Here is a 22,832-nt window from a genome sequence, read left to right as displayed (position 1 = left end):
TTTCACAAAATACGATACGAGAGATTGTCTCACATGAATTTTTATCCAAAACGATTATTTTTGTTAAAACAATTTGCGATATTTTCATGGCATGATTCGTGGAGAGTGCGAGTCGTTATGTTCATATTACATGAACAAAAAAACAAATGCGTCATCGAGGGTATGACCGTCATTTCACACTCCTACTTTCGCTGTTAAATGAAACAATTTCTCTGAGGCTGGGAAAGAATCTCCATTCAGTAAAGAAGATTCTCTCTCTTTCCGTCGGGAATTTAATTCTCGAATTCTTTTATTTTCCCTTTCGATTTCGAATAAATAGTGAAATTTTACGCTCAGATCTGTACATATTGATATTGCTGTGTATATTCGTTGTTCTGGATTCTGTCGGTGTGCCTGATATTGATTTATAAAAAACCTGGAATTTGGGATTGAGTGTGTTTGTTTTCTGGAATTACGGATTTTAGGGGCGAAATTTGGTTGATTGGGGGTTGAATATGGGCGTTCCGACTATAGCTTTTTACGCGAGTCCACCGAGCAGCGTGTGCTCCGCGCCGCACCAGATTAGCCCCCACGCTTCGTTCGATGTAGACATGAACGGCCGCTCAAATTCTTCGGCTTCCGCGTCGCCGTCGCAAAAACATTTAGTTGGGGGACTTTCGCTAATGTTTTCCTCGGCGCAGATTAAATCGGCGAGTTATTCAACTGGAGGGGAGGAGTTGGCTTCCATGTGGCAGGAGAGAACCGAGGAGTTAGCTTCTTCTTTTCGGCAGTCTTCCTTGAGCTCGTATTTGAAGCGAGATCAGGCTCATCAGAGCCCCGTGTCCGTGTTGCAAGGTCCGAATAATTCGATTGGACCTGGTTCTCGAAGCTCGCCTATGAGAATTAATGCAGGTTTTAATTCAGTTGGGTCAGAATTGAATTCCGTGGTCTCGGGAAGTGGGGCCTTGGTCAATGGCTTCGTGAGCCATGCGTTGGGTTCATACGTGGATTATGATTCGGTGGCCTTGAGTTTGGGTGTTAAGGACCTAGATTTCTCGTCACCAAATGATTTGTCCTCTGATGAGCTCACGTTCAACATGGAAGATACTTTCGTCGACTTTCAATTGCCTCCTTATGCAAAAGATTTGCTTTCGGAGGCGCAGTCGACACATTTAATATTCAGGGATGATTTTGTCGTTAAGGCTTTTTATGAAGCAGAGAAGGCTCACAGAGGGCAGGTATTTGACGTGTCTTTTTTGTTTTGAATTTTCATAGTTTGGTGCTAATGAATCTGGAAATTAAGGAAATCATTGTTGGGATTCTGTGGATTTGTTTAGATTCGGGCTAGTGGGCATCCATATTTGCAGCACTGCGTTGAGACAGCGGTTCTACTGGCAAAGATTGGGGCTAATTCTACAGTTGTTGCTGCAGGGCTTTTGCATGACTCTGTTGACGATTCTTTTCTTACGTATGACCATATTTCCAGGTCTTTGGGAGCTGAAGTTGCTGAATTAGTTGAGGGGGTGAGACAAAATATGTTTAAATTTTATACCCATGAATTGAATTTCAACATATGGTACATATCTGGTTCTGTTTGTATACCTTTCTATATAGGGATAGGATGTGATGACTAGTTTTATCGTTGATTTGATAGTGTTGGTAACTTTGTTTCTGGTTTTTTGGTGTGTTAAATTCAAGATTTAGCTTCTCTCCCCCTTTTCATAATCGTAATTGTTGTGTTAATTTCCTACTGGCTATTTATATGGCCAAGTGTTTAGACTGTGGATCCTGATGATATCAATAGTTAGATAGCAGTCTTGATGTAGATTTCTTGGACTCGATGCCATTCTTGGGTCTTGGATCTTTTGAATGGTATTGTAATTAGGTGAGAAAGGCTTTTAATGTGGATGAGAATATTTTGACTGAGCTAAGTACTTGTTTAATTAAATTGAGTAGGATTTCTCTTATCTTTTTCCTGGTTTTGATTTTGTATAATTGTTGTAGTAATATTGTTGGCGTTTTCAGGTATCTAAGCTTAGCCAATTGAGCAAGCTTGCTCGTGAAAACAACACTGCCAGTAAAACCGTTGAGGCAGATCGACTACACACTATGTTTCTTGCGATGACAGATGCTAGAGCTGTTTTGGTTAAGTTGGCTGATAGATTGCATAACATGATGACATTGGATGCATTGCCTTTGATCAAACAACAAAGGTTCGCAAAGGAAACTTTAGAAATATTTGCTCCACTTGCCAACAGATTGGGGATCTCCACTTGGAAAGATCAGCTGGAAAATCTCTGTTTCCAATATCTCAATCCTCATGAGCATAAAGAGTTATCATCTAAGCTGGTGAAATGTTACGATGAAGCCATGATTAGTTCCGCTGTGGAGAAGCTGGAGCAAGCTTTGAAGGCTGATGGAACTTCTTTCCACTGTCTATCAGGCCGCCATAAAAGCTTGTACAGCATATATTCGAAAATGGTGAAGTATGTTTGATTTCTCTCACTTTTTCGTTCATGCCTTTGAGATTGATTTTCATTTTTGTTCTTATGTTTTCTGTAATTAGCCTAAATTTTGTTGATACTATCTTGCCTTGCATGCAGACTGGGATAGATTTGTGTTTTGTTTTTATTTTTTCCGTAATTAGCTTAAACTTGAGTTGATTTTATCTCGTTTCCTTATGCATGGGTTTGAGATTTATTTTAGTTTTGCTTTTATGTTGTTTGTGATTAGCTTAAGGTTATTTTGATGCATTGTGGATTATTTAATATGAATGATTTAGTTGTGGCATTCATCATCATAAAAGTGAAATTTTCTGTTTGATGCACTTGATATAAAACATTGACCTCACAGTACTAATTTGTGTTCTGATTCATTCTGAAGGCTTGGGGGTTCTGTAATATATTCAATATGTGGGGTGATCAGTTCTCATGTATTGTGTTATCGTTCACCTTTTGTAGGAAAAACCTGAATATGGATGCTATTCATGATATTCATGGATTAAGATTGATTGTCGAAACAGAAGAAGATTGCTATAAAGCTCTGAAAGTTGTCCAGCGGTTGTGGCATGAAGTTCCAGGAAGGTTCAAGGACTACATAGTTTGTCCCAAGTTTAATGGGTATGCTATATTGTCTGTGTGGTTGTCATTGTTTTAATGTCTGCTGCATCATGATTTTTTTTATGCTTAATGTACATTATGATTTCATAGGTACCAATCTCTACATACAGTAGTTATAGGTGAGGGTACGGTTCCCCTTGAAGTTCAGATTCGAACAAAAGAGATGCACTTGCAAGCTGAGTGTGGATTTGCCGCTCATTGGAGATACAAAGAAGGCGATTCTCAGTACTCTTCCTTCGTACTTCAGATGGTTGAATGGGCACGTTGGGTCATTACCTGGCAGTGTGAGGCAATGAACAAAGATTGTTCATCTAGCGGTGGTATTGGCTCCACGACGCCACCTTGCAGGTTTCCCACTCATTCTGAAGATTGCACATTTTCTTGCAAACCACACTGTGGCCCTGATGGACCTGTCTTTGTCATCCTGATTGAGAATGATAAGGTGTGTTCTTTGTTCTCAAAAAATTCTCTGTTTACTTGAAGGTTAACAATAATTCCATGAATTTTGTGGTCATGGAGATTATCCTTCTCTTCGTTGAAGTCTTACAATACAACCTGGTATTTGGAATTTGCAGATGTCAGTGCAGGAGTTCCCATCGAACTCTTCTGTGATGGATGTGCTGGAGATAGCTGGTCGAGACAGTTCTAGACGAACCTCATATGGGTTCCCTGTGAAGGAGGAGCTCAGGCCACGGCTAAACTATGCTCCTGTCAGTAATCCTATGTGCAAGCTGAAAATGGGCGACGTGGTGGAATTAACTCCAGCCATACCAGACAAATCTTTGACCGTGTACCGGGAAGAAATAAAACGCATGTATGATAAGGGCATCACCATCTCAAGCGCAGTGCCTGCTTCCGGTACCACGACTAGGTTAAGAAGCTGACCACCCTTTATTGAAGTGATTCTTTTATAGTGTGTTTGTGTATACACACACTCACAGTAGACGACATAAATGAATATATTCTGTTGTATACATTATATGATACGCAATTGTAAAGAACAGCTATGTATTGTTCCATGAAGAAATTATATATATCTTGAAAGGACGTAATTGATCGATTGAATATAGGTAATTTCCTAAATGATATTAATTTCGTACCGAATTAGTCATCAGTTTTTCATTTAAATGTCGGTTGACATTGGTGTCCTTGATATTTTAGTACAATGTGTTGATATTTCGACTTATTTTTAGTTTAGACATCATGTTCTTGATTTTGTCACGTTTTTCATTTCACTCTAATACGTTATAAAAGTTTAGTTTGTCCTAACAAATCAAGACATCAATTTCTTTAAACTTGAACATTTGGACTGGTTGATTGATCCACGCTTTGGCGGAACATTGATTTTTTTGAAGGATTTAATTCGAGCTGTATCATATGCATCCATGCTTATATAAAACTATCCACTCGAGCTCTGTAAGATATTTGCTTAACGGAATGCAAAATCAATAAAAAAGTTGGATTTATATCAATCACTGAGAAACGTAACAATCATCAAAATAATCCGTTGTTTGTTTTCTTTATCTCCATAAGAAGTGTTTCACAGAAGCCTGCCATGAAATCACAAACAAAAGCATGATTAAAATCCCAGCAAGCCCCAAAGATGAACTCCCAATTCTAAACACCAAGCCGGCATTTGTATCTTGATGTGAAAAATCAGCTTTCCCCCTCTGTTTCGTTGAAGTAGTTGTTTTAATGGCAACTATCAATCCTGTCACTACCACCACTGGCAGGAACACAAAACCGCTTGAACCCCAATGCTCCTCGTACCGGCTTTCGCTTCTACGGCCTTTGACATACAACGGTGAAAGAATGATTGCGGATGCAAGGGAAAGAACCATGGCCAATCCCCTTTTGGAGGAATTCGGATGAGGATAATTAGCAGAAATAGCCATTTTCGAGGGTCTAAAGAAGACTGGTACAAGACAAAGAAGAATGTTAAGAGGCAGGCTCTCTTGACAATACAAGAAAACCGACCAGTTTGATTGAGTGACAATGAAGTACAATCTAAGTAGGAGATTTATATGGGGGAGAAAGATGATGTGGGAAAGGAATCTATGTGTAAAGATGGAAATTTGATGCAAGAGAGGGAGTGGGAGCCGTCCAAAAAGCAAAAGGGTGAAGACATGAGAAAGGAAAAATTAAAAATAAAGTGAAATGAGGTCATGAAATATTGGGGAAAGAAAAGAACGGCTGAAAAAGATGATCAAGGAGTTTGGAAGTAAAGGTATATCCGTCTGTATACGTTTGTTTTCTTTTAGTCGAGTGTTCCAACTGGCATGACTTTTGACACTTTCAGGTCTCCTTTTGGGATGATACACAGTTCTGATGCAATTCTTAAAGTTTCTGTTTTTGCATAATCATAGTTTCCTTGAGCAAGGTTTTGTTTTATCAGTATGTAAGCATCAAATAATCGTAAAAATTTGTTGCTTCGACATGAAATGAATTTCATAACACCAAAAAGATTCAAATCATATTCTCATGCACACTCATAAAAGGGACACAAAGTACTACTGATACATAACTATATCGAACAATCCTACGCCCCCGAATCCATCTTCCATAGGGAACAAAATGACACCGGCTGGCCTTTCCACAACAACCCAACACAGCCGTCTCTATCTTCCACTCGAATCTCCCAGTTGCTGTCATATTTCCTCAGCAAAGCCTTTGCTCCATCAATCGTCTCCTCGCCAAAAACGTCATCCGTAAATCCAGCATGCCTCATTCTTTCACACCATTTCTCCTTCCTTTCATTCATCTCTCCCGAATTTATCAAAACTTTAGCTGCTTCTGCTTCCATCATCCTTCTTTCCTCACTCTCTCGCCCTTTGTATGCAATACTTGTTGAGTCCAAGAATCTCCATAAGTACTCGACCCGTCTGGGAAATCCGGTTGCAAAGTCTCCGCAGTTGATACAGCAGCAATCTGTGTTATTCTCACATAAGATAACACCTTTCGGGTTCAAGCTTCTCAACACCTTCAGGAACTTCGTCCTGTCGTCCGTCATGCCGTGGCTCAGATTGTGTAGCCTAAACTGTGCACAGACGACTAACGTTTCTTCCGCTGAAGAGTTTATCAACTGTGAATTTAGATTCTGCATCTGTAAGTTCTCGAGCCTGTTGATCTGTAAGTTAACGTTCAAATCCTTGGCGAAAGTAAGTAGTTTAGACGAAAAATCGTAGTCTGGCGGGCCATTAGCAAATGGGGCCGTGTTTCTTGATTGATCATTCGTGGCGGCAGGAGCAATCACGGTTAGGCGGACCAAAGGTGGTGGCCCACCAACTCTCCGAGTCAGTTCTTCCAGAAGCGTAGGCCATTGGACCCCATGTGAAACTCCGATGTCTAGAATGTGTAGGTTACTTGGTTGAGCTTGTTCTGCAAGTATCTGCAGGATCGAAGTGTTTGCTACATTATTAGGGATCCGAAACCAAGGGTTAATGTCATTGAACTTGATTAAAGAATCCCTAAAGAATTTTGGGTTGCTAGAAGCAAAAGCTTTGCTACCCGCTGATGCAGAAAAACTGCTTGCAGGGGCTGAGGAAACATGGTGTTTCAGCGCGCAGAGGCCGTAAAACGACAGCCGGTGATTAGCGTCACCGCTGAGTGAGGCGAGGTCATGAAGAACATACAAGAAGTGCAGGACTCGGGAAGGGTTTCGAGCTGTGACAGCAGCAGCACATGGATTCAGCAGTTGTTCTGCCCACCTCCCTTCTTTGTTATTGCCATTACTACCATTTCCTGCTGACTTGTTCCCTTTCTTGTTTCCAGTTTGTTTTCTTGGCACAACCACCCCTTGTTCGGTGCTAACGGGTCCTAAATCTTGCTCGTCGGCTCGCTTAATTGTGGTTTTACGAGGCTTCTTGGAGTTCAGATCATCGGATAACTTCCTTTTCTTGGTCGAATCTAGCGAAATTATTGAATCGGCTGGGGTTTGAGTTGGAACCGGAGGCAGAGCGGCACTTGTCATGCTCGAGTTGGTGATAAAACTGTCATCTATAATATCTTGTTCAAGATTCTGACCCTGAGCCCACCAAGAATCACCTATAAAGTCTCCTGTTTCATAAGGATCATCGAAAAACATAGGAAAATACGATATCGAATCATCGATCCATTCGGAAATATGGCTCGGTATCGGCTCCTCCCCTTTCGACATCATAAGGACAAATATCTGAGAGGAGAAATCTCAGCACAAAAGCAAAGAAATAATGGAGCAACACTTGGTAGAATTTTTATCAGAAAAATGGTTAACGAAGTTATATAACACGGGGACTTGAGGACTTTGCGAGTGTTATCTTTTCAGTGCTAAAATAATGCAAGGAGCAAGAAGTCTATTTAGGAAGAGACAATGTAAGGCATATTCAAAGCGCGGGTGTGCTGTTATTTTGGAAGTTGCGGTGTTTTATTAGTAAAAGGTTAGTAATATATATTCTAAAATACGTCATAGTTGTTGGGACAAACCGGCCAAAGTTGTGTTGGATATAATATGGATAAATGACAGTCTAAACAATTCTTAAATTTTGATTTTCTATTTAAAATCGATTCTTAGTTTATGTAAACAATTTTAGTTATTTTTCATTGGGAATACTAATTGGCACATGACAGCGTCGGAAAAATATCAAAGTTGCGAGAATAAACAAGGCAAAAAATTGTGTGAGACGGTCTCACGGGTCGTATTTTGTGAGAATGATCTTTTATTTGGGTTATCCATGAAAAAACATTAGTTTTTATGTTAAGAATATTACTTTTTATTGTGAATATCGATATAGTTGACCCGTCTCACAGATAAAAATTCGTGAGACCGTCTCACAAGAGAACTGAATGTTGATGACATATAAGACCAAAATCGCAAAGAGTTAAATATATAAGAACAAAATTAAAATTTTCTTTTTTGAAAATAGAAAGACTAATATGTATTTATGGTGATTAAATTTATTTATTTTTTAAAAGTTATATTTAATTCTTTCAAAAAAAAAAAGTTATTTACATGTATGTATTTTGGTGCTACTTGAAGTCAATTTTTTTATTTTTAAATATGAGATTCGATTGAATTTTGAGGGGACGGCAATTAATAAAGAGAGTGGTATAAATTAATGTGTTTTTGTTGGAAGTTTGTCTCGATGAGAGGCTATTGGCTGATGGGACTTGTATTTATTTGAGGGGCGTAATAGACTTGGAAGCTGCTTAATTGTCATCTCTATATTAATTAATTATCGATTAAACAAATTTGGTTAACGATGCATTGTATCCGTGCATGAAACTTAGAGAGGATATTTGCTTGAATTTTTTAAATAACATATTTTTATGGAGTTGATAGATTTTTGTGGAGTTTTGTACGCAGAATATCACATATCTCTAAAGATTTTTTCACACAATCTTGTGGATTTATTTTACATGACTTTTATTGACATTTGTAAACTTTATCGTAGAGCTCTATGAATTTTGTAATTTATGATGGTGATTTTTTTAAATTTTTTTAACTAACAATTGAACATTAATAAATTGTATTTATTTAATATCTATCCATATAAATGTTTTTTTACTTATTGATTTAATTTACGAAAAAAGATAAATAAGTAAGTACTAAGTTTATTACAATTAAAATTTAATTATTCAAGTCAATTCAAGATGTTTATTTAATTAGTTAATATTTTTTAAAAATACATGACAATAATTTTCAGTATTAGTAAATATTCAAATTTAAAATAATTTCATTCATTTTAAATTAATACAGATTTGAACAAATCAAATAATTGGTTGTCTAGTTAAACTGAAAATGAAAAGTACGCAAGTTTGTTTCTGGATGTTCAGAGGATTCAAGCTCTTACGTCACATTTTCTTTTTTTTGTGAAGACTCACACTAGAAAACTTTAGATAGTATAAGCAATTTGCAAAAACCCAGTTCAGTGCTAAAATGAAACTCCTAATTCAACTCAAATGAATGAATAACATTATACAGATTGCTATCAAATAAAATCAATTATGTTACTGCTATATTCTAACACTTTTGTAAAGTGAGCTAGACTAATTGAGTTTAGTTCAGATACTTGAAAGCTTGAATCTTTGTAAAAGTCGTTGAACTTTACTAAACTGAACTCTTTCTCTGTTTATAGACTCTGAATCAAACGGTCTCGAGTTAAAAAAATGTCTGTTGGCTTATTTTTTGTCTAAGTCATCATCCCTGACATCCATACAAAGTGTCATGCTGTTGATACTAGATGTGTCAGCAGGGTACATAAAAACTTATACAAAAGATCAGTTTAGCCCTCTGGTGTAAACTGATATAATTGAAACTAAATGAAGATATATGCTAAAATGATAAAACTGTTAAGATACATTTCAGTTTAGATCCAAGTCAGTTCTGCTCAATTTAGTCCAGTTTAAGTATTTCAATTTAGCGTGTGGTCTTGGTTACTTCAGTTTCCCATAGTTTAGTTGTGGGGCCCTTAGCTCCTAATCGTTATTACAACACAATCTGATTAGGGTTAATTAATTACAGCGGAAAACGAGTTTAAAATTTTCTTTACATTGAGCCCAAATCATTTTATTTGAATACAAAAAATAGTATCAAATCTCATATCATAAACATGCCCACACAAAATCAAAACCAATCACATACAAATATCTCATATCCTCGGGACATGCCCCGGTATATAAATACATAAATATACTGGGAACAATACATAAACATAAACCTCAGTCCAAGATGTGGCTCCCTCCAGAAGTATCCTCTCCGGTCTCCTGGTATCCTGGAGTACCTACCATTGTCCACACACAAAGACAACAACAGCCCCCCCTTGGGGGTGAGCAAAGCTCCGTATGGAACAACCATAATATATACCACAGATATCTAAACAATGATATATGGTATGCAATGCATGTATGTCGTGGAGGTATTGGGTTAAATGCCCATCCACCGAGCATATGTCAGAATCAAACGAATCACTATTAAATCAATGCTCGAGCTGGCACACCGGCCTCAATAAGAGATACACGTATGATAGTGTCGACAAAGCGCCATCAAATCTCAAATCTCATATCCATCGTTGGGGCCACAAATGTTTATGTTTTAAGGGTCATGTAATACCAAACATAGCATTGTGTTCACAAAACCCGGAATCCAATCAAATCATATCAGGGTATCCAAGGATCATAGCTCAACGTGCATGTCATGTATCGATGTATGCATCAAATGATGTGTGCTAACAAAACATTTATTTTATACATCGATAGTCCAATTGTAATGCCATGTATGCCACATCAAATCAACAAATACGGCATATAGACACATATTCCAATCCAATCAATCCAACATATACCATATAATACAGATACCTGTCGTATGTTACCCGGTCGCAACATACATCAATTCTTCGTTCCAGTTTATGTAGCTTGAAGATACCAATATAATAATCTATCTACATCAACAACATACTCATTCCAATCAATAACATATTACAAAATCACAAATATGAGTTTCAAATATATTTTGAAACTTCAAAAATTCATATCAAATCAAAATCATATCATAATTCAATTCCGACTTCGAATATGAGTTTCTTGTCGGTTATTCTACTACATATAGGAAATTTAACTTCAAATACATGCTATTCCAGCACTTTGATATTTAGAGCTGCTGGAACCAGAAGAAATTTACCTCAGTCAGAAGTCCTCGACGCGAAGATCACAAATATATAATTTATTTCGCGTTTAGACAACGTTTTGAAGTAGACTTGGACAGAAGAAATAAAATTTCTCTCTTGTAGCGCCCTTACCCGAGCCACTACTAAACAGACTAATAAACATGCAACATTAAACTTAATACCAACAATTAAACAGTTGAAACCAAATACTTAATCATTTTACAACCCAAATGAAAACAAAGCAATAACGACAGTCTTAAACATTAATACAACCATAACAAATACAAAACATAACCCTGAACGAGAAAACGATAAACCACAGAAAACCTCCACTGGATCACCACCGAAAACCCAACTGCTCTAGCCACTGCCCTGGTCGTCCGAACCGTCCAACCTAAGACCTGCCCCGTGGAATGGGGTGCCCAAGATGAAAACAAGGACGTGAGCGACAATCACCCAATACGAGAATGTACGAGTATACAAACTGATATGATGCATGCAAAATGCAATATGCTCGGATATCAAGGATCAAGTCAAGAATCTCATGCTCAGTCTAGAGGCGCCTGAGTGTGTAGTCTCTGATCTGCCCTAGGCATGTTTTGGCTCCCACACTCATCATCAAGACGTGGACCTGCAATGTCCAGGTCATCAGAGCCCGCGGGTCCCGTCGGACACTGTAGTTCTCGATGCCCCATCGTCCACAATACAGAATAGGGCTGAGCGGGCCCAACAAACGAGGTATATCTCAAAAGATATCAGGCTCAACATGATATGTCATGCATAATATGCCAAAGCAGTAAAACATGTATCATGCAACAGATAAATATGCAGCATATAAGTGTGTATACTACGCTTGGATATCTCAGTCAGTACATCACGTACCTCACTAAAACAATCTGACAGAAAGCTCTGAACCTAGACAATACCAACATAATGAAATCACTAACAAACCAGATCAAACATGCTACAAAGATCTCCCTATGATCCTTAAATCACTATCTAAGGATTTAGGATTATACCTGCGTCCGTCGTCAGCCCGCTGATGATGTCTCGATCTCAGTTCACCGACCCTCCTCGAGTCGACACTAGCTCCGAAACTTCCCGACACCAAAGTGCCCTAGAAACTGACTAGAAACTATGGTAAAACTAGCACTTTCTCTGAAGAATGCGGTGAAGGAAACAAAAGAATCGGCTTCCATTTATAGGCTGCATCCGGACTATTTCAGAAAATCCGAACCAATCTTATCTGCCACGTGTCGGAATCTCATTGGTCTAGTTGGATTTCTCGAGATAATGTAATCCGAAGTAGGTCGGGTTATCCATTTAAAATTCGGTGGATACCAACAACTTGATTCCGAATTATTAATCCTTAATAATACTTAAATTAACAACTCATTAATTATCTCTTAATTAATATTTCATTCAAAATAAGAATTCGGGTCATTACATCTCTTGTCTCTCGAAGTTGCTAAAAGAAAATGACGAAGGAAAGAAGAAAAGAACTTTTTCTTATCTCCACCGCTCTCACGCTCGGGCGGTAGAATTCTCGCGCCCGAGCGCGAGACATTCTGCACCCGAGTGTCACTTGCACCGCGCTCGAGCGGTCAAAATTTACCGCTCGGGCGCGGAGTGTTCTGCCCGAACACAAATGTCACATACCTTGGCGCTTGGGCGGTCATTTTCTACCGCCCGGACGCCACATGTTCTGTACAAATATTGATTTTGTACTATATTAGCGTCCGGCTTCTCCACTCGAGCTCTTACAACGTCAATTCATATTCAATATTTATTTTCTCAATTCATTGTCCTAATATACATCAAATACATAATCTCATATCAAATTCATGAATTATCGATAATCAACCTAAGATTTACGATAATACGATACACGGTCCTTACATTTCTCCCCCTCTTAAAAGATTTCGTCCTCGAAATCGCAAACATATCTATATACATAACATTGGCAGACATATATATGTCACCAGTTATTGTACATATCAAAACTAAAATCAGTAAATGAATCATTATACATTGAATACAATGGAACAGGTGGAATAACATCAAACAAGTGCGGATATGATTCTCGCATCTTGCTTTCCAATTCCCACGTTGACTCCTCCAACCCATGTCGTGTCCATTGCACTCGAACTAGTGGAATCGATTTATTACGCAATATCTTTGCCTTTCGACCCATAATGCGAATAGGTTGTTCAACATAGGAAAGAGAAGGATCAAGTTCAACCTCATCAGGTGCAAGTACATGCGATGGATCTGGTTCATATTTCCTCAGTATAGAAACATGAAATACATCATGAATGGCAGATAGAGCTGGTGGAAATGCCAATCGATAAGCAAGATCGCCAACTCGATCAAGAATCTCGTATGGCCGAACATATTGAGGAGATAACTTCCCTCGCATGCCAAATCTAACAGTGCCTCTAAAGGGAGATATTTTCAAAAACACTCTGTCACCTTTCTGGAATTCCAAGGGTCGTCTTCGTTTATTCGCACAACTCGTTTGACGATCCTGAGCAGCTTTCATCCGCTGCCGAATTAACTGAACCTTATCGTTCATTTCCTCTATCATTTCAGGTCGAGTCAATTGTCTCTCACCAATCTCATCCCAGAATAACGGTGATCTACATCGTCTCCCATATAGAGCTTCAAACGGTGCCATACCGATACTCGTTTGAAAGATATTATTATAAGAAAATTCAACCAATGGTAAGGCATCTTGCCATCCCATTCTGAAATCCATCACAATCGCATGCAACATATCTTCTAACATTTGAATCGTACGCTCAGTCTGGCCATCAGTTTGAGGATGATAAGCAGTACTCATAGCCAAACGCGTACCCATCGCTTCTTGAAAACTACCCCAGGATTTAGAAGCAAACCTGAGATCACGATTAGTTACAATTGAAACTGGCACACCGTGCAGTCTCACCACATTCTCAATGTATAAACGGGCCATTCTCTTATAAGGATAAGTCCGTTCATACGGAATAAAATGTGCAGATTTCGAAAGCCGATCAATAATAACCCAGATAGCATCGCAGCCCTTGGGCGAACAAGCTAAATGAGTCACAAAATCCATAGCAATATGTTCCCAATTCCATTTCGGGATTTCAAGACTACGGAGCAAACTTCCAGGTTTCATTCTCTCGGCTTTCACTTGCTGGCAGACAAGACATTTCAAAATAAACTCAGCAATGTCCTTCTTCATACGTCTCCACCAGAATTGAGGTCTCAATGTCAAATACATCTTTCGACCTCCAGGGTGAATACTGTATTTGCTACAATGTGCTTCTCGAAGAAGGGTAGATTTCAAATCAGAATCATCAGGAACTACCAGCCGACCATTAAGTCGTAAAGAAACATCAGAAGAAATCTGAAATCCAGACTGATGTCCTGCAGATACAAGTTCTTTCGACTTCTGGATCCAAGCATCGCTTCGTTGGGAATTTCGTATCTTCGATATCAAGTTCGGCTCAATTTGCAATGCTGAGACAGTGACATAATTCCAATTCGAGTGAAAAATCCAACAAGAAGTACATATATCCTCGTGTACTTTGGCGACATTGACAGAAGCTAAAACAGAATCATGAACTTTACGGCTAAGGGCATCCGCAGTAACATTCACCGATCCAGGGTGATACTGAATCTCACAATCAAAATCCTTCAGGAGATCCATCCACCTGCGTTGCCTCATATTCAGATCAAATTGAGAAAAGAGATATTTCAGACTCTTATGGTCCGAATAGATAACAAACTTTTCTCCGTACAATAATGGCGCCAAATCTTCAGAGCAAATACAATGGCGGCCAATTCAAGATCATGAACATGATAACGTGTTTCATGAGATTTCAATTTATGAGACGCATAAGCAACCACTTTGCCATGTTGCATCAGAACACAGCCCAAACCTTTACTAGACGCATCTGTACACATTACAAATCCTCAAGTACCTGAGGGAAAAGTAAGCACAGGTGCTGTGGTTAATCTCGTCTTCAATTCAAGAAAACTAGCTTCACATTCATCTGACCAAATGAATCGCTGATTCTTCTGTGTCAGTTGAGTAATAGGTTTAGCTATTTTCGAAAATCCTTCAATAAAACGATAATAACCAGCTAAACCCATGAAGCTACGGATCTCAGGAACATTCGTAGGTCTCGGCCAATTCAATACAGCTTCGACCTTCGCAGGATCAACTGAGATTCCATGTTTCGAAATAACACGGCCCAAAAATACTACTCGATCCATCCAGAATTCGAATTTAGACAATTTAGCATATAAATGTCCATTACGAAGAGTTTGAAGTACCAGTCTCAAATGTTCAGCATGTTCCTTTTTCGATTTTGAATATACAAGAATATCATCGATAACTACAATAACGAATCGATCAAGATAATCTCGAAAGATACGATTCATTAAATCCATAAATATAGCAGGATCATTCGTGAGACCGAAAGACATAACCGAGAATTCATAGTGGCCATACCTCGTACGAAAAGCAGTCTTAGACACATCTTCGTCTCGAACTCGTACTTGATGATACCCAGAGCGAAGAGCAATCTTCGAGTATACAGAAGTACCCTGAAGCTGATCAAATAAGTCATCAATACGAGGAAGTGGGTACTTGTTTTTGACAGTAGCCCGATTCAATTGTCTATAATCAATACACATTCGCATAGTACCATCTTTCTTTCGAACAAATGAAACCGGAGCTCCCCAAGGTGATACACTCGGTCGAATATATCCCTTATCGAGAAGATCCTGTAATTGTTCTCTCAATTCTTTCAATTCCAATGGTGCCATGCAATAAGGAGCTTTCGAAATAGGCGCAGTCCCCGGCATAAGATCAATACTAAACTCAACTTATCGATGAGGAGGAAAATCAGGAATCTCATCGGGAAATACATCTGGTAATTCTTTCGCAACAGGGATATCAGACAATGAAGGCTCCTTCTTCGAGACATCAACAACGTAGATAAGATAACCCTCATCTCCGCTAGTCAAAAGTTGAGACATTTCCAAGGAAAATACCAATGGAATTTTGACTTGGGAACCCTTGCCATAAAAATTCCACTTGGGTCCATCAACATGTCGAAATCGAACCACTCCATGACAACAATCAACAGTAGCTCGATTTGTCATCAAAATATCCATGCCAACAATACAATCGAAGTCGTTCATTGTGAGGACAATCAGATTCAGAAATATCACATTATCCTCATAGATCAGTATACAATTATGCACAACTTTCTCAGACAAAATAATCTTTCCTGCTGGCGTGGCTATCGACAAAGTATCATACAACGGGGTACACTCAATATCGTGAGATGCAACAAATGCATGAGATATGAATGAATGAGATGCTCATGTATCAAATAAAACACGTGCAGTATAATCACAAAGCGTGCAAATACCTGCAATCACACCACCAGGAGCCTCTCTTGCCTGATCCTCGGTCATTGTGTACACTCTCACTTGAGGAGGAACTTGGGCACTCTGACCACCCGGTCCTCGATATCGTGGGACACTCGACTGCTGAAAAGTGGGAACAGGAACAGCAGGTCTCATCATACTAGGACCACCTCTAAATCCTGGCTGGGGTTGAGCATAAGTCGTACCCCTGTTCGGACATACTCGAGAAAAATGACCTTCCTACCCACACTGATAACAAACACCAAACATACCTCGACACTGCTCGATAGTATGTTTACCTCCACAATGGCTACAGTAAGGAGCAATCACGGGAATCCCACTCTGGGATCCACTGGAACTCGAAGAAGACGAGGAAACAGAACCAGTCTTCTTAAACTTCTTACCTCTCCGACGCAATGCAGGCTGCTGAGCTGACACTGGTGGTGGAGGAGTATACTGTGGACCTCCTCGCCTGAGTCCAGCCTCGGCTGCCTTGGCTCGTTCAACTGCCTCTGCGTAGCTAGTAGGCAATCCAGAAACAACATAAGTATATATAGCAGGATGTAATCCATTCACAAACCTGTTATATTTTGCCTTCGCATTCCCATCTACGTGAGGTGCATATTTCAACAGAGTAAAAAACTTCGAAGCATATTCTGCAACAGTCATCGTTCCATGCTGCATATTATTGAATTCATTCTCTTGGGCAGTATAATAAGAAGGAGGGGAATACTGGTCCAAAAACTGGGCCTTGAAGACATCCCATGTGACTTCAATCCCGGCTTCTTTCAGTCCAATCTCAGCGGCTTCCCACCAAGATTTAGCTCGGTCTTTCAGCAGATAAAGAGCAAGTTTCAGTCTCCGAGCCGTGGAATATTCAACAATATTAAACAGATGCTCGATATCCTTTAACCAGGCCTCAGCTCTTTCTGCACTCTCAGTGCCAAAGAACCTCGGTGGTTTCAGATCCTGGAATCGAGGCATCACCACATCCATGGACAAACCTTCAAATTGTCCAACTATTCTTTCAGTACTGCTACTCGTAGTTTCATTCGTGTGATCCATCTACAAATCAAAAGATGAATATCACAAATCAATATCAATTTCATAATCTCATCATCTCATATCATCAATCTCATCAGATACTTACTCAAATCAAATCAAGTAAGAGCAGGTAATACAAATAAATCAAACACAAGCGCACAATTCATTTGTGCTTATTTAAGTGTACACAAAACTCAATAGAGCATTCCCAGCTATGCTCTGATACCACTCTGTGTGGGGCCCTTAGCTCCTAATCGTTATTACAACACAATCTGATTATGGTTAAGTAATTACAGCGGAAAACGAGTTTAAAATTTTCTTTACATTGAGCCCAAATCATTTTATTTGAATACTAAAAATAGTATCTAATTTCATATCATAAACATGCCCACACGAAATCAAAACCAATCACATACAAATATCTTATATGCTCGGGACATGCCCCGGTATATAAATACATAAAATACTGGGAACAATACATAAACATAAACCTCAGCCCAAGCTGTGGCTCCCTCCAGAAGTACCCTCTCCGGTCTCCTGGTATCCTGGAGTACCTGCCATTGTCCACACACAAAGACAAGTGAGCAAAGCTCCGTATGGAACAACCACAATATATACCACAGATATCTAAACAATGATATATGGTATGCAATGCATGTATGTCGTGGAGGTATCGGGTTAAATGCCCATCCACGGAGCACATGTCAGAATCAAACGAATCGCTATCAAATCAATGCTCGAGTTGGCACACCGGCCTCAATAAGGGATACACGTATGATAGCGTTGACAAAGCGCCATCAAATCCCAAATCTCATATCCATCGTTGGGGCCACAAATGTCTATGTTTTAAGGGTCATGTAATACCAAACATAGCATTGTGTTCACAAACCCCAGAATCCAATCAAATCATATCAGGGTATCCAAGGATCATAGCTCAACGTGCATGTCATGTATCGATGTACGCATCAAATGATGTGTGTTAACAAAACATTTATTCTATACATTGATAGTCCAATCATAATGCCATGTATGCCACATCAAATCAACAAATACAGCATATAGATACATATTCCAATCCAATCAATCCAACATATATCATATAATACAGATACCTGTCGTATGTTACCCGGTCGCAACATAACTCAATTCTTCATTCCAGTTGATGTAGCTTGAAGATACCAATATAATAATCTATCTACATCAACAACATACTCATTCCAATCAATAACATATTCCAAAATCACAAATATGAGTTTCAAATATCTTTTGAAACTTCAAAAATTCATATCAAATTTGTGATTTTGGAATATGTTATTGATTGGAATGAGTATGTTGTCAAATCAAAATCATATCATAATTCAATTCCGACTTCGAATATGAGTTTCTTGTCGGTTATTCTACTACATATAGGAAATTTAACTTCAAATACATGCTATTCCAGCACTTTGATATTTAGAGCTGCTGGAACCAGAAGAAATTTACCTCAGTCAGAAGCCCTCGACACGAAGATCACAAATATATAATTTGTTTCGCGTTTAGACAGCGTTTCGAAGTCGACTTGGACGGAAGAAATAAAATTTCTCTCGTGTCTCTCGAAGTTGCTAAAATAAAATGACGAAGGAAAGAAGAAAATAACTTGTTCTTATCTCCACCGCTCTCGTGCTCGGGCGGTAGAATTCTCGCGCTCTCGAAGTTGCTAAAATAAAATGACGAAGGAAAGAAGAAAAGAACTTGTTCTTATCTCCACCGCTCTCGTGCTCGGGCGGTAGAATTCTCGCGCCCGAGCGCGAGACATTCTGCACCCGAGTGTCACTTGCACCACGCTCGGGCGGTCAAAATTTACCGCTCAGGCGCGGAGTGTTCTGCCTGAACGCAAATGTCACATACCTTGGCGCTCGGACGGTCATTTTCTACCACCCGGTTCTGTACAAATATTGATTTTGTACTATATTGGCGTCCGACTTCTCCACTCGAGCTCTTACAACGTCAATTCATATTCAATATTTATTTTCTCAATTCATTGTACTAATATACATCAAATACATAATCTCATATCAAATTCATGAATTATCGATAATCAACATAAGATTTACGATAATACGATACACGGTCTTTACATCAGTTTTGTCTTAAAATTTGTTTAACACCAAAACTTTAATTGATCCAAAAATTTCTCTTTTTTTTTTTTTTTTTTTTTTGTTTTTGACAAAATTAAGCAATAAGATAAGTTCAATTGTTTGTATTTAAAACTTGTATTGATATAAAATTCTAAAGAACTGATATCAAAAGAAAACCTATGTAAACCGATAGATATAAATACAATTATTCTGTCTTCTCTCTTTTTGTCTGACTTTTTTAAAGATGATTCATCTTTAAATTTATTAGTTTTGTCGTTGAAGTTCTCTTCCCTTTTTTTGTCAACACCAGAAGGCAGCCACATATCTTTGCAGAATATGAACAACTGAAGTCATTTGTGTAGTCACAGTGTCGAATTTGGCAGAGCTGGGTTTGAACAAATTCTATCTTCGAATTCAAATTGTCATTGTGTAAGAGCATCATGAGAACTGGATAGTTGTGATGTTGAAGCACAATTATTTCTCATGGACTCCATCTTCATAAACAATGTGTTCAGATATTTAGATATGCCTGAAAACTTGAACACCTTGTCTATCAGATTCTCAATGTAGTTGCAGTCAGTCTCTGTGCTGTCTTGATTTGTGTAAGCAACACATTAATTTTAGTTAAATTTGACAAAATGTTATCCAAAGTAAGATCTTATCCAAGCTCTAACTTAGGTGAATTAGTAATCAAATGAACTTTTGGATCAGGAAGGATTATGAGCCGATGGCTTGATTTGGCAAGGTCAACGTCCTTAACTGAAGTAATTGCAACTGGTAAGATTTATCCAAGCTGTAACTTAGGTGAATCAATAATCAAATGAACTTTTGGATAAGGAAGGATTATGAGCCGATGGCTTGATTTGGCAAGGTCAACTTTCTTACCAGAAGTAATTGCAACTGGTTCAGCTGATGGAGTGACACTTTGCTCAACTGGTGCAATGATTTCAGTTTTATTTGCCATTTCAACTGACTTTTCAACCATTGATTGGTTCCGATCAAGCTGATCCCTCACTGATTCATAAATGAAGAATGATTCACGGATTGTGAATGTAGAAATTGGAACCTCAGCTGACTGAACTGGTAATGGAACTGATCGTGGTGCTAAAGAAACAGTTTTGTTCATAAACTACACTTCAGTTGCGACTGTCATCTGTTTCTCTTGATCATGAACTGAAGCTACCAAACTTGGTTCTTTGACTGTCATAAATGTTGGATCAGTTCTCTCATTTCCATCTTCAAAAGCCTCAACAATATTTTCAGTCCTAGTCTTGAGGATCGCATCGACATACTCAACTAATTCATTCGTCATCTAAACTTTTGGTGCTACACTGATTGTGGGTTCAGTTGAGTCAATTGCTGGCTCAGTCGAACTGGATGATGGTCCATTTTGACTTGACTCTTTTTGAACTTGTACCAGAGAACCCTTTTGAACTTGTTGATCTTTGATAGAGTCCTTGGAATTCTTCTTGCTTTTGGAATCAACAGGTATGAATATCTGTTGGTCCATCTCCCTTAATTTTACTTTCATTTGTATGGAGCTTAAATCCACATCCAACTGAGTGAATGTTGCTCTGTCATCGTGAATAGTTGGGAAGGTCAGATCATAGTTCTTCTTCAGCTTTTCACAAATCAATGTTAGTTTCTTGATTCTCATAAAATAGAAGTATTCTTTTCTTTCCAAGGCATGAGCCACTGATATTGCTTTCACAACTTTCATCATAGTATTCTCAAGATCAATGAATTTCTTCAAAAATTCCCTCATCTTCAATTTCTGAGCAGGAGTGACTATCCTAAACTGATACCATTCATAAAATTTTTTTGTTTTGGTATCAGCGTACTCATTTAATTTATCCATTAATAAGTTAATCTGAGTTTATACTACAGACATTTGTAAGGGCTCCTCAGTTTTGATCATATTCTCTTAGCCTTTCCCTTCTTTTCCTTTGGAACAATATTTTGAAACTAGTCCAGACCTGTTATAATTAATGGGATCTCAGATAAATACACCCTTCGGTCGTGCTGCTGGTAGAATGGTTGGTGGAGCAACTGTTTGAAGATGAACAACTATTCCAACCAGATTCAAATTTTTTGTATGCTGAGCAGAAACTTCCTTGTCAATTGCCTTAGCAATAGTTGTCTTGATATCAGTTTTGTCCAGTTCAATTTGCTTCACCTAAGTCCATTTCTCTTCCTTATTCTCTTTTGTCTTTCCCATAGGCAGATGTGCTAGCTTGCTTGGGGTGGAAACTGGGTTTGTCTTAGTTGTCCTAGCCTTCTTAACTGGGTGGAGAAGGTATCTTATCAGAATCATAATTGATTAACTTCCTATTGGCTTGTGGCTTGGGAGCAAGATTGACTTTGTTCTTCACAAGCTTAGACTTTTTAACTGGAGTCATTTTTCCTCCAATCTCTTTTTTCACCTTCAACAAACCAGCATGTGAAATATTCTTGGGTCTTAGAGTCATGATGTTTTGTGAATTCAACATTCTGAATTTGTGGAGAGTTGTTGCTGCATTGAGTGGAATTTAAGAATCCTCAAACAACTTGCTCATCTGAATTGCAAAATTGAATGATTGCTTGATTTTCCGCATCATACTCTTCAGAGTGTTGAAAAGAATGAAGGACCGATTGATCTTTATACCTTTGACTATGAAATTCATCATCTGAAATTTTTCAATAGTCAGGGCAACAAAAGATCCTGCTTTAGCTAATAAGCTCTTAGCCACCACATCTGCTAGCAACTAATGCTCTAGTTTTAGTTCTTTCTTGGCATATGAGAGATTGACAGCCTTCTCAGACGGAGAAAACTTCAGTTGCATTTCTTCCAGGTCTCCACTAGGACTCCAGATATAACTTGGTCTTCCATAGAGTAAATCGAGTCAAAATCTACCGCAATAGCGTTCAAGGTGTAAGCTGGTAAAGATGATGACATTTTGAAGAGAAATTTAATAGATTTAAAAAGAAAAGTGTGATTGCGATGAAATTCGGAAGACAAATCACAAGCAGTTTACATAAAATGTTTAATAAAATGAAGTGTGTAAAAATAACTGAAGTGAGATTCTTATATATATATGTGACTTTTAAGTTTCCTTCTGACAAGATATGTGTCAGTCTTTCAATAAAAAATTATTTTAGAACAAATTGGTAAACTAATTGGAAGAAAATTGTATACTCAAATGTAATTTAAATTTGATATGGAACTAAATCGAGTTTAGAATCAGTCTACTAAATGATAATGTCAGTTTGTCCAAAAATACAAAGTATGATTTTAGAAACTAAATTAACAGTTAGTTGAGCTTAATGTAAAATGATTTGTCTTATCCGTTGACTATCTTAAAGCTCAATATTTCTCCTAAATTAAGCATTAAGATAGTCAGTAAGCCCTAAAATAGTTCTAGAGAAAGAAAACTTAGTCTCTGGTTGTAGCTTGGTGAAAATATCTACTATTTATTGATCAGTTGAGACATATTTATAGTCTTATGTCTTTATTCATTGCATGA

The 22,832-nt window shown here is 38.3% G+C and overlaps 2 protein-coding genes across 2 annotated transcripts; one reads left to right on the top strand and one right to left on the bottom strand.

Moving 5' to 3' along the window:
• The first annotated feature begins 218 nt into the window (after positions 1 to 218).
• LOC140841192 (probable GTP diphosphokinase RSH3, chloroplastic) lies at positions 219 to 4,163 on the top strand. The gene is made up of 6 exons (XM_073208443.1): positions 219 to 1,217; positions 1,317 to 1,502; positions 2,005 to 2,465; positions 2,940 to 3,098; positions 3,189 to 3,540; positions 3,674 to 4,163. The coding sequence occupies exons 1-6, from the start codon at positions 495 to 497 to the stop codon at positions 3,980 to 3,982; spliced, it is 2,190 nt and encodes a 729-aa protein (XP_073064544.1). The 5' UTR covers positions 219 to 494; the 3' UTR covers positions 3,983 to 4,163.
• Positions 4,164 to 4,547: 384 nt separating this feature from the next.
• Positions 4,548 to 7,532, bottom strand: LOC140841191 (protein NODULATION SIGNALING PATHWAY 1). Its single transcript, XM_073208442.1, has one exon. It carries the CDS (start codon positions 7,255 to 7,257, stop codon positions 5,638 to 5,640), a length of 1,620 nt encoding a protein of 539 aa, XP_073064543.1. The 5' UTR covers positions 7,258 to 7,532; the 3' UTR covers positions 4,548 to 5,637.
• Between the last annotated feature and the right edge of the window lie 15,300 nt (positions 7,533 to 22,832).

The sequence above is a fragment of the Primulina eburnea genome, chromosome 9 (genome assembly GCF_022965805.1).
Source record: "Primulina eburnea isolate SZY01 chromosome 9, ASM2296580v1, whole genome shotgun sequence".
Taxonomy (NCBI): domain Eukaryota; kingdom Viridiplantae; phylum Streptophyta; class Magnoliopsida; order Lamiales; family Gesneriaceae; genus Primulina; species Primulina eburnea.
This window is presented reverse-complemented; position numbering and strand designations above follow the sequence as displayed.